Source organism: Lemur catta, chromosome 1 (genome assembly GCF_020740605.2).
Source record: "Lemur catta isolate mLemCat1 chromosome 1, mLemCat1.pri, whole genome shotgun sequence".
Lineage (NCBI taxonomy): Eukaryota > Metazoa > Chordata > Mammalia > Primates > Lemuridae > Lemur > Lemur catta.
This window is the reverse complement of record NC_059128.1, coordinates 111,869,445-111,881,441: the sequence shown is the minus strand read 5'-3', so window position 1 is coordinate 111,881,441 and position 11,997 is coordinate 111,869,445. Positions and strand designations below refer to the sequence as shown.

Here is an 11,997-nt window from a genome sequence, read left to right as displayed (position 1 = left end):
CCTGCCTCTGCCTCCCAGAGTGCAGGTAGGTGTGAGAATGTGACTTGGGAGGAGGGCCCTGTTGGTTGGTGGGTGGGCAGGGTACCCAGGCTGGTGTCATGCCACAAGGGGCTCACACAGGTGATGATTGGTAAACCTGGGAATATGAGACCTAGAATGATCCAATGCAGAGGCAAAAGCAGGGCATTCAGTTTGGAGTCTGCCATCTTTCTCTGTTCTCCATTTCTGGAACCTCAACTGGGCACAATGTACCCCCTCGTCACCCCTAGATGCCAAGTCCACCTTTCTGTCTCCTGTGCATGGAGGCCCCTGAGCTCTAGGAGGGGATGAGCTGTGTGCACGTGTGCATCCTGGGGCAGCAGTGAGGCAGAGGGAGCTGGTTCGTTGGGATGGAATAAGGAGCGGCTGGGTCTGGCACATTGAGGTAGCATGAGGTTGGGACTTGGCCAACAGAGGTGACAAGGCTAGGTCCTCAGGTATAAGGGGAAGTAGAGGGGGGCTCATTAGGTGGCCAGCACAGGGCAGTGAGGATGGCCATCCCCTTTGAGGATCTTCTCTGCTCCTTCATGACCCCTCCCAGCCTGACATAACCTTGTCCCCCGGTAGCCGGACTCGCCAGGACCTCCTGTGAGCTAGGAGGGTGTGGAGGGTGGGGGGCTCTGCCCTGCAGAAAGATGGGTCACCTCTCACCATTCTGTGTCTCCTGTCGCCTTCCCTCTTTCTCCTCCTTCTTCCTTTCTTCCTCTCTTCCCCAAAATCTGGGGTCGACCTGGCATCCCGAAATTTCCAGGGCTGCATTCCCCCGGCAGACCCCTCCTCAACTCCCCTCCACCCAGTTGGGGAGTTTCCTGGGGTCTGGGAAAAACCTTCAGGTATGAGAGAGGCGGATGGCCCCAGGGCTCCTGGGCGGCCTGAGCTCCGCAGATGCATAGGCGAGGACAGGGACCAAGGACACCAAGCGGCCGGATTGGTCGGTGGGCCGGAGGCGTGATGGTCCCGCCTCCTGGTTGCCAGGGCCCAGCCTATCCGAGTCCAGGCAGTGTTTGCTAGCCGGGCATTTGCGGTGGGGGGTCCGGGCAGGTGTATGTGTTGGGGGCACAGGTGGGGGACCCCAGGGATTTGCCCTCAGTCCCTCCCGTTGTGTCTGTCTCTGGGGTCCTCAGGCGCAGCCCGGGAAACAGGCTTCTCGCTGACCGCGGAGAAGCCGCCCCTCTCTCCAACGTGCGTCTCCCCCCCACCCCTTGGCGCGCTCCCGCAGCCCGCGATCCCGGGTTTGGCTCGAGAGCGCGCCCCCGGCTCCCCCGCCCGCTGCCGAGAGGCGGGGCCGCCCTGCTCCCCCGGAGCCGCCGCCCGCAGCCCCCTCCCCTCGCCTGCTCGCCGCCCTCGACCGCCGCGGCGCTGCGCCGGGCCCCACCCCAGGCGACCCTGCGTGGAGCGGCGGGAGGCCGGAGCCGAGGTGAGCGCGCCCGGAGCAGGTGGAGCGGCCGCGAGCTGGCCAGGGCCCGGCTGGGGGAGGGGGAGGGCCTGGGACTCGGCTCTTTGTCTCCGGGAGCCCGATCGCAGGCAGCGGGGCGGCTCTTCCTCCCGGCAGGTGCCAGCATCCCTCGGGGAGGCCCGGGGAGGGCCCTGGGGGCCGGCGGGGAGCCCCGGGCGTGCGCTCCGATCCCAGCATCTGGAGCCCGCGGCAGCCCGCTGTTCCTGAGGCTGGTCGCCTGGAGCCCGAGGGGGCGAGGGTAGAGGCGTGGATGTTGTCCTGAAAGGGAGTCGAGGCAGGGGAGAGGGTGGGCTGTGGCGGGCAAGGTCTTTCAGCTTTGGGGGAAAGCAGTGGGGCTGGGACTTGGGGACAACCGGGAGCCGCCGAGCTGGTAAGTGGGCGTGGGTGGGAGGGGAGCGGATCGAAGCGGAGGCCGAGGTTTGGGTGCCCGTGGGTGGCGATGCTGGGATCCAGGTCCCCACCCGCCGCCTAGCTGTCCAAGACCTGGGATGCTGATCTGTCTGTCTCATCAGGTGCAGGATGGACAAGAGGGACAAGGCCAAGGCAGGGGCCGTCGCGCGGACGCCCGCGTCTCGCCCTCCTGGCCTTCCGACCCCCAGGCCCCCAGGGGCTCCACGACCCCTTCCCCCAGTAACCCCTGCAGCCCTCCGAGTTCTGGGAGCAGCGGGAGCTGCGGGGCGAAGGCCTCTGGTGGAGCGAGGCGGGGGGCATCGGAGGAGCCACTATTTCGGAGAATGCACCCCGAGGAGGACCACCACGGAGTGCTGGGACAGGTTCCCGGAATCCAGGTACCTCAACCTCATTCCTCAGTTCCAACTCCATCTTCCCGCCCTCCTTCTGAAACATCCCCCTACCCCTTTCCGGGTCATAGTTGACTCAGCCTTCTCCCTGCAGCCACCAGGCCTCCAGCAGCTGGGAGAGGGGAGCGGGCCCCGGCCAAGACTCCCAGCCTGGCCTCTCTCTCTAGCCCGGGGCGTGCCAGCGGGACCACCAGGTAACATGCTTCCTCTCCTCTAGTCTCCTAAAGCAAGGGTTAGCATCACAATCTTTAAATTTACACGAGTTGGGGCGCCAGAGCTCTTTCAGATCACTGGGTGCAAATTGGGGGAAAGCTGTTAATGGTCCTTAGAGACGGTACATGGCCCATTTCACAGATGGAAAAATAGAGACCTGGGAAGCCAAACAAGGACCTCAGGCTCTGCCCTGAGAATGGCCCCTTCTGTCTCCAGGCCAGGCCCTCTTGGCCAGAAGGGACCCCGGCCCCCAGCGGAGGAACCTGTGGCCAAAGGAAAAGCCCTGGAAGCTCCCAGAAAGAGCACCCTGAGCGCTGGGGCAAGGAGAGGTATGAGACCTGGAAAGGATTGAGGTTGCTGGGCAGCGAGGGCGACTGGCTAAGAGGTATTAGTGATGCTCTGGCCTTCTCTGTCTCCAGACTCTGCCGGGCCTACTCCAGGCACCTCCTCCCCAGCCATGGCCCGTAGGTCCCGGGCAGGGGGCACCGAGGTGGGACTCCCCAGGCCAGCTCCGACTGCCCGGCCACGGCCCCCGTCCGAGGCCTCCAGGAAATCAGCGAGCAGTGCCTCAGAGCACAGTACCACGGAGCAGAGCCCAACTGCCAGGAGACGGTCCAGCGCGGGCGGGGGCCTCCAGAAGCCGGCCTCGCGGCCCCTGGGCTCCAGCGCCACCCCTCTGTCCTCCCCAGCCCGCTCTGGGGTCTCACCGCGTGGAACACCCCGGGCTCCTACGTATCCCTTGCAGCCCAAGTCGAAAGGGCTGCAGGCTCTGCGCCCCCCGCAGGCCGCAGCCGCAAAGGACGCAGCCCCAACGCAGGGCCTGCCTTCTTCTTCTCCTCAGGCCACACCCTCTCCACCGGGGCCTGTGGCACGACAGGCACCTTCTCCCCACATCCCTTCGGCTTCCCTGCCGGCCACACTCCCGCCCTCTCCACCGACTACGCCCCCTCCGCCAGCCTCGCTCCATCTTCGGGGCCCGCCCTCCCCACCAGCCACGCCCCACTCACAGGACCTCCCCGGTCCGTTGGCCACGCCCCTTCCTGTAGCGCTGCCTTCTCCCTCTGTTCCACTCTCTCTGCAGACCCTCCCCTCTCCTCCGGCCACGCCCCCTTTGCAAGCTCCACCCACACACCTGGGTACAGCCTTTCCGGAGGCATCCGTCTGTTCCCTGGCCACAGCCACTTTTCTGGCACCATTCACTCCATCAGTTTCACCCCCTCTGCAGAGCATGTCCCCCACCGAGGCTTCTCCGGCTGTGCCCTCTCTTCCAACTCTCCCCTCTCCCGTGGCCACACCTCCTCTGTCTGCTCCTCTGCCACCTGTCACGCCTCCTCTACAAGCACCTCTTTCTCCCACAACGTCTCTGCTGAAACCGCCCTCTCCTCCAGCCTCACCCCTTCTGCCAGCCCTTCCTGCTATGACCACGCCCCCTCTACGGGCCAGCCCTTCCCTGTCTCCACCCCTCCCCCAGGCCACGCCCCCACCACTGGCCATGCCTCCCTCACAGGACCTTCCCCTTGTGGCCACATCCCCTCTGCAGGCCTCTCCCTCTCCTCTGACCACACTCTCTCTGCAGGGACCTCCTCTAGTTTCTCCCTCTCTCTTGGCTTCACTGCAGGCCCCTCCTTCTCCACTAGGCATGCCCCCTACGCAGGCCACGCCCTCTCTGACCACACCCGTTGTGCAGGCCCCTCCCTCTCCTGTGGCCTTGTCCTCTCTGCAGGCCTCACTTTCTTTGGGGTCACCTGCTCGGCAGGCCACACCTTCTTTCCTGCCACCGCCCCTTATGCAAATCCAGCCTTCTCAGATCTCGGTCACTCTGCCGGCCCTTCCTCCCCTTGCCTCAACCTCTTCGCAGGCCTCTCTCTCTCCCTCTGCCTCACCCCACAAATCACCCTTGACCACATCCCCTCTGCAGGCTTCACCTTCTCTGGGCTCGTCTCTTCTGCAGGCCCCGCCCTCTTTTCCGACCACGCTCCCTCTGCAGGCTCCTCCCTCTCCCCCTGCTTCACCCCCTCTACGGCAGGCCCCTAGGTCTCCTTTGGCCACTCCCCCTCCACAGGCCCCACCTGCCCTGACTTTGCCCTCTCTTCAGGCCTCGCCCTCTCCCCTGACCACGCCCCCTAATCCTGCCCCACCTGCTCTGACCTTGCCGCCTCTGCAGGCCCCTTCCTCTCCCCCTACCTCACCTGCTCTGTCTCCTTTAGCCACGCTCCCTCCACAGAGCCCACCTGCTCTGGCCTTGCCGGCTCTGCAAGCCCCTTTCTCTCCCCCTGCCTCACCACCTCTGCAGGCTCTTCTGTCTCCTTCTGCCACACCCCCTCAGTCTCCTGTGACCACGCCCCCTCCACAGACTCCACCTGCTCTGGCCTTGCCCCCTCTGCAGGCCCCGCCCTCTCCCCGGACCACGCCCCCTCATCAAGCCCCGCCTTCACTGGTCTTGCCACCTCTGCAGGCCCCTCCCACTCCCCCTGCCTCACCACCTCTGCAGGCCCCACGCCGTCCCCCGACCCCGGGTCCGGACGCCTCCATCTCGGGTCCGCGGCTGACCCTGGCGCTGGCCCCGGCGCCGCCGCCACCGCCGTCGCGCAGCCCTTCCAGTACGCTGAGCGGCCCGGACCTGGCCGGCCACAGCAGCAGCGCCACCAGCACACCCGAGGAGCTGCGCGGCTACGACAGCGGGCCCGAGGGCGGCGCCGCGGCCTCCCCGCCCGCCGACGCGGAGCTAGCCGCCTGCCACCCGGCCTCTTGGAGCCGAGGCCCCGCTCCGCCGCTGGCCCTCCGCGGCGTCCCAGGTAAGTGGCGTTTCGAACCAGGCAAGGCTGTGGGCGTGGCTTTGGAGCTCGGGGGCGTGACAGTCTGGTCCGGGGGCGGGGCTGAGGCGGGGGGGCATGGTCTTGATGCGGGGGCGGGGTCTATCTTCCTCGGTCCACCCTGCGCCTCTCCCCGCAGGGGCGCCCTTGCAGTGGCCTCCAGCTTCCGGGCCGGGCTCTGCTGACGGCCTCTGCACCATCTACGAGGCAGAAGGGCCCGAGTCGGCGACCCCTGCCCCAGGCGATCTGGATGCGGGGCCGGTGCCCGGCGCGGGCGGTGGGAAGGCGGCGGCTGGGGCCGGAGCGGGCGCGCCTTCCCGGAGCCCGAAGTCGGCGCGCCTGGGCGAGCTGCCGCTGGGGGCGCTGCAGGCGAGCGTCGTGCAGCATCTGCTGAGCCGGACGCTGTTGCTGGCGGCGACGGAGGGTGCCGCGGGGGGCAGCGGTGGTGGCCCAGGGGGACCAGGGGGTGGTAGCGTCACAGGGGGCGCCCGGACTGCTCTCAGCGACGCCGAACTGGGCCGCTGGGCCGAACTGCTGTCTCCCCTGGATGAGTCCCGTGCCAGCATCACCTCGGTCACCAGCTTCTCCCCAGACGATGTGGCCTCCCCGCAGGGTGACTGGACGGTAGTGGAGGTGGAGACCTTCCACTGAGCCAGCCCCCAGCCCGCCTACTACACCCTGTCCCTGCCTTAGGATCCGCCCCTCCGGTTACGCCTCTGTCTTAGACACCCCCACTTCCCTGGAGCCCGCCGTTGCCGTCAGGTGATTGCTCTCAGCTCCCGAGACTGAGTCTTTAGGCCCAGGCTCCAACCTTGCCTTTGGCCAAGGAGGCTCAGGACTCACCCACACCTTTGGCCTAGGCCCTCCCCTCGGGCCCCGCCCCTTTGCCCTAGGACACGCTCCTGCTCCCCTCTAGTCTGGTCCCACTCCCCCGGCTAGGCCCTGCCCTGTGTCCCGTATATTGGCCACCCCACGCTGCCCGAGTTTGCAATAAAACCGGGACACTGGAGCTTGTGCACCTTCGCTGTTGCGGCGGCGCCTGGGGCTAGGGGCGGCTGTGCGTGAGCAGGTTGGCGCTCTGGCTGAATTGCGTGGCTTTGCTTCTTCGTGTTCGACTTCTGGTAACGTTAGGTGCAGGAGGGGCCCGGCTGGGCCGCGCGCCCCAGTGGATGAGCCAGTGCATGGTCGAGGAGAAGGAGAGACTGAAGAAGCTCTTCCTACACTCCGGGCGGGGAACAAGCGGGAAGGACTTGCCCTGCGCCAGGGTGGGGACGGAAACCCCTTCTGGGGGCCTCTCTTCATAGCACGACATCTTACCTTGTGCGTCCTGGGGCACTGCTCTGGGCGCGTGCGGCTGCTGCGGGTAGAGGGACCCCCTCAAGGGGGCCTCGAGGTGGGAACTCTGTGCGGCCCAAGACCGAGGAAGGGGTCTTTGGCGTCCTCTATTCCTCCTGCTCCCTCCCAATCCCGGGGCGCACCGCTCTCCGCTCACCAAGGAGGCTGCAGTACACACGGCAGGACTGAGACTGGGCCGGGAGCTACTCAAGAGGACCTTCGGCGGCTGTAGGGTCGCAGGCGACTGCCCCTTAGGGGCCTGCAAGAAGTGGCCTCTCCCAGGGCTGGGGGGCGGGAGAGGGGTGACCCGCTGTCCTAACGCTGCACTGTCCTCTCCAGGGACCCTCACCATGTCACTGTGTATCCCACCCCCACGGGCATTCTTGCATTCTTGCCATGTCCTCTATCCCAGGCATCCTCATCAGCCCCCCGCCCCACCGCCATGTCTTCAGTAGCCCCCTTCAATCAGAATTCCTTTTCTTTCTTTTTCTTTTTTGAGACAGAGTCTCGCTCTGTCCCCCAGCTAGAGTGCAGTGGCATCATGGTAGCTCTCACTGCAACCTCAGACTCAAGGGATCCTCTTGCCTCAGCCTCTGGTGCAGCTGGGACTGCGGGCACATGCCAACATGCCTGGATAATTTTTCCATTTTTGGTAGACACCTGGTCTTGCTCTTGCTCAGGCTGGCCTTGAATTCCTGAGCTCAAGCGATCCTCCTGACTAGGCCTCCCAGAGTGCTAGGACTACATGCATGAGCCACTGTGGCCAGCCTAGCATTCTCCCAGGCTTTTTCTCCCCAAGGTCTCCTGCTTGGCACCAAGAATGACAGAGACAACCCCAGGTGGGTAAAGGGCAGAGTGAAATCCAGTGTTGGGCCCTCAGCCCTGTCTCTGCCCCTAGACCTGGTCCCCCTACTCTACCCTGTGGCCAGGTTCCTGTCAGGCACAGGCCACCAAGTCCTGTCTGTCCCCACCCCAGATGTGGCCACCTCCTAGCCTGGGGTCTGAGGAGAAATGGGCTCTGTCCCAGAGGGGCACTGACACCTCCATCTCCCGGAGGCAATGGAGGGGAAGGAGGTGGGCACACTCCCTCTCTCCAGCTCGGAGTTTCATGGCAATTCACAGGCATGTCCTTCCTGCTGGGCCATGGGGAGGGGGGACCCAGGTGCCCTTATTTCCACTCTGAGAGACAAGCCCATGGCAGGGGGCTGACTCCTGACATGCCTGCCAGCCAGAACCCCAAGGCCAGCCCCCAGGAAGGATAGCGCAGAACCTGAGTGTTCCTCTGGGGGCACTGCTCTGTTTGGGGAACGAGCTGGGGTAGAATTACCCTGTGGGAGCAGGAGGCACAGACAGCGACTGTCACTGTCAGGGTCTCAGTGTTAAGTCATGGGATGGGAATGGTGCATGTGGTGACAGAAGCTGTAGAATGAGATGGGATAATACACAGGACTTGGCCGTCCTGGTTCATACCCAGTGTCATGCCCTGCTGGGTGGTGGCTCCCAGGGTTCTGTGTGGGCCCACACTGGGTGCAGGGGCAGGGCCTGCATGGCATCTGCCTGGACCCAATTAAGTTTCTGCCCCTAGGAAGCCTTCCTTTGTCACCCCGGTTCTGTCCTTCCCCACCCACCACACCAGCGGGGACTCTGCCTCTGCTCTGTGGGGAACCCCACAAGGGACTCTGTCTCTTTTGCTCCTCTTTTCCCCAGGAAGCTCCCCACTCACTGTCCCCACTGCCTGGCTCAGCTTGGCAGCTTGGTCTCTGCACCAGCCTTCCAACACCGTCGTCTACCTGATAGTGCCCCCTCGCCTAAGCCCTCCAGGGGCTCTCATGACCCTCAGTTCGAAGCCCAAACTCTCCTTTGAGGTGAGAGCCCCTTCCTGGTCTAGCCATGCCCAGACTCCCCTGTTCCTCCTTCCTGGACTTCACATGCCTCTTGCTGGTCTGGCCTTTATGCTCCTGCCCCTGGAAAAGGCTCTGACACCACCTGCTGCAGGTAGCCTTCCTGACCTCCCTGCACATCTGTCTATATGTTAGTGGTGGGCAGGAGCCCCCAATCCTGTGCTGGTCTCCTCCACTACACTGCGGATGCCTCAGAGCCAGGCATAGGGCAAAGCACCCGGGAGACCTCCGCCAAGTGTGTGCTGAATGAATGAATGAATGAATGAATGCAAGCAGATCCTGCTCTTCCTGAAGCTAGCACCTCGGCATCCCTGCGTGTCTCTCAGCTGAGTGTCCCAAGCTGAGTCACCCAGGTGGGAAATCATACCCTGCCCCAGTACTGACTGCCCCTCTTTCCTCTCCACTCCCCCCATCAGACTGTGGGGAGCTCTGGAGGGCAAGGACAGCCCACCCCCTTGGCACTGTTTTGCCGGACCAGGGGCTGGGCACCCCTGGGCCTGCCCCACGCAGCGCCCCTTGTCCGAGACTGTGTAAATACACTTTATTTTCCATCTTTCCCGCCTGGGCGACATGTGGAGTGTGAACAGGCAGTGTGCAAAATGGTGGGGGGCAGTGTGGGGAGCCCATGGAAGAGCCCCATGGGTGCCTGCCCTGGTCCCCAGGCTGTGTAACACTGAAGAGTGGGCGACCAGAAAGGGGGGACTGAGCAGGAGTCCCCACCCCAGGAAGTGCCAGGGAGATTGCTTGTGACGCTACTTTACTCGAGGCTCCAGGAGCACCGAGAGGGCCAGCCCCGGGGATCACAAGGCCCAGGGTGGGCGGAGAGGAGGGGTCTGGGGGGCAGCGTTGGACTTTGGCACCATTCTGAGCTCTGACTCAGCAGAGACCACGGGGCCACCAGGAGGAGGGGAGGGGGGGAAACTCCACTGGGAAGCTCCTTCCCTGGGGCCTGGCCCTGGCCTGAGGTGGGGAGGTGGTGGCCGGAGAGGGGAAGTGGATGGAGGCTGAGGACCCCCGTGGAGAGGTGCTTGTCCATCACTGGCCAAGACGGGTGATGAGAGTGTCTCCCAGAGGAGGATGTGGTGCGCCAGGGAGAGGGGTCTCTTCACTTCCTCGCAGCTGCTCTGGCCTCAGAGAAGCAGGAGACTCCTCGGGCCTGGGCTACTTCCCGCTGGCCACTCACACCCCAAGTGGCCCTGCACACAGTACGGGGGACTTTGGTTTCTGCTGCAGGGGCCATGATGCCTGCACCAGGCAGAGAAGCCCAGCCTGGCTCTCTGTCCCCAGCAGCCACACTCCCCTGGAGGCGGCCAGGGGCTGGTCAAGGGTCTCTGTGCCCCAAGGAGCATCGTGGGGTGCTTAATGTCCAGCCCAGAGCTGGCTCTCCGTCCTCAGGCCTCCCCTACCTCCTAGGCCCTTTCCAGCGGGGCCACCCTTGTCCCAAAGGGAGCCTGCTGGGAGGGGAAACTTCCTGCTTGTTCAGTCCTGGGGCTACTGAGTCGTCCGACCCCTGCCCTCTGCCCTCGCTGTTAAGAGGGCAGCCCCTTCAGGAACCCCCAAGATGGGTCAACACTGCGGGGAGGGAGAGCCTGCCCAGGGGTCCTGAGGAGCCCCAAGCCAAGCCTCGCCCTAGGGGTGGGCAAGCCACACACAAAGGGCGCAGCCGCTGACTTCCCGGGCGCCCCCCGGCTGGCTGCGGCCTTCTGCCTCCGGGCGCGCGGGGCACGGCCTCAGTTGTCCAGGCCCTGGCTGTAAGGCGCGGCCAGCTCGTCGGCGTCGCTGTCTGAGCTACCCTCGCTGTCCTTGGCTGGCCGCTCGAGACGGCGGAAGAAGCGCGCGTCGCGCGGGGACAGAGGGTACAGCGCGTCCTGCAGGGCGGCGCCCACACCTACGCCGAGCAGCTCCTCGTCCGACGACGGCAGCGAGTCCTCATCCAGGTGCCGCGCCAGGCCAAGCCCGTCGAAAGCCAGTGGGTCCTCAAAGGGCGGCGGGCCCTTCAGTAGCCGCACCTGGGGCGGGGACCGGCGCTGGAGGCGTGGCCCGACTTTCCGGCCCCGCATCCCCGGCCGCAGCCTCCGCCACGACGCCCGGCCGGTCCCCGCATCCCCCGCCGGCTCACCTCGGCCTTCAGCTCCTCGATCTGGTCTTTGAGCTCGCGGATGTACTGCGACGAGTCTGAGTGGTTCAGCTGGCCCTGGATGCGGCCCTCCTCCCTCTGCGGGGTGGGCCAGGTCACGCGGGCTCAGAGCAGGGCCTGCCCCCGTCCCCGCCCGGGACCCCGGCGCTCACCTGGATCTCCAGCTCGGCGATGCGCTGCCGCATCTCGGCCACCGCGGCCATGCTGTCCGCCTCCCGCAGACGCACAGCCATCACTTCCTCCTTGCTCTGCAGGTAGGTGCAGGGGGAGAGGGCGGGTCAAGTGGGGCGGGGCCACGGCGGGGCGGGGCCACGGCGGGGCGGGGCGGGGCGTCACCTTGCACTCTGCCTCCGCCTGCTTGCGGCGGCTTTCGCTGAGCTGTGTCTGCAGCCCCTTGTTCTGCGCCGCCAGGTACTGCAGCTTCTCCTGCAGCGTCGCGCGCTCTGCCTCCACGCGGTTCAGCAGGTTGCGGTGGATGTGGTCCTGGTCGAGGCACGGCAGACGGCGGGGGTCATGGCCTAGCCCAGGGGCCGGCCCCCGACCCACTGACATCAAGCCCCCTCCCCTGACAGGCTGACGCTTGGGCCCACCTGCGTCTCGAGTTCCACCACGCGCTGCCGCAGCTCGCGGCCGTCGGCCAAGGCCTGGGCCTCGCGCAGACGCACGCTCATCAGCTCGTCCTGAAGCTCGCCCAGGACCAGCTTCCGGGGGGACTCTTTCCAGCGGCCGCCGCGGGACAGATGGGCCTGGGGTAGGGGCCGAGCGGCCGGCCGTCAGCCTCTGCCGAAGAGCCCAGAGGGGTGGCCCAAAGAGGCTCCCACCCGGCCCTCACCTGCCAGGTGTCTGAGAGCTCCTGCAGCTGCAGCTTCAGCTCTCGCGCTGAGGCCACCGCCTCGCCCTCCCGCACCTTGAGGGCCTTCAGCTCCTCTTGCAGCCGTGCTACATTGTTCTCGTCGGGCAGGGAGCTGTTCCTCTGTGGGGAGAGAGGTGGTCAGGGCCCTGGGGAGCTCCTTCCTGCAGGACCTATAGCACCTGCCCCTTCCCCCCACCCCCCCGTCGCCACTTTTCCTTCTGTGCTCTGTCTTGGACAGCTCAGCTGGGGGAGGGCAGCACCCCAGCCCAGGCTCCCAGGGTGCAGATCCCACCTGTGGAACTCAGCGGAGATCTTCAGCTGTAAAATGGATGCTATAACAGCACCAACCCTCACAGGCTGTCCTAGGGTAACCCCATAAATCGTGGGTCCTCCATAAGTGTTACTGCTAAGAACACCAGGCAGGCCTAGGAAGTGAGGGCCAGGGCCCGG

The 11,997-nt window shown here is 65.5% G+C and overlaps 2 protein-coding genes across 6 annotated transcripts in view; one reads left to right on the top strand and one right to left on the bottom strand.

Moving 5' to 3' along the window:
- The first annotated feature begins 1,901 nt into the window (after positions 1–1,901).
- Positions 1,902–6,330, top strand: PRR36 (proline rich 36). Its single transcript, XM_045547652.1, is given in 6 exon segments — positions 1,902–2,194; positions 2,196–2,283; positions 2,390–2,489; positions 2,725–2,837; positions 2,928–5,303; positions 5,461–6,330. Coding segments are annotated over 6 exon segments (3,369 nt in total). The 5' UTR covers positions 1,902–2,014; the 3' UTR covers positions 5,973–6,330.
- Positions 6,331–9,076: 2,746 nt separating this feature from the next.
- The window catches only part of EVI5L (ecotropic viral integration site 5 like), a 28,170-nt gene continuing 25,249 nt past the window's right edge, over positions 9,077–11,997 (bottom strand). For all 5 annotated transcript variants that reach the window (XM_045547617.1, XM_045547630.1, XM_045547607.1 and 2 more), the window contains 6 exons: positions 11,527–11,667; positions 11,285–11,440; positions 11,031–11,177; positions 10,847–10,942; positions 10,677–10,772; positions 9,077–10,566 (listed from right to left, as the gene is read on the bottom strand). In XM_045547617.1, the coding sequence (XP_045403573.1) occupies positions 10,288–10,566; positions 10,677–10,772; positions 10,847–10,942; positions 11,031–11,177; positions 11,285–11,440; positions 11,527–11,667 (915 nt within the window). In that variant the 3' untranslated portion in view covers positions 9,077–10,287. The remainder of the gene's footprint in view (positions 10,567–10,676; positions 10,773–10,846; positions 10,943–11,030; positions 11,178–11,284; positions 11,441–11,526; positions 11,668–11,997) is intronic.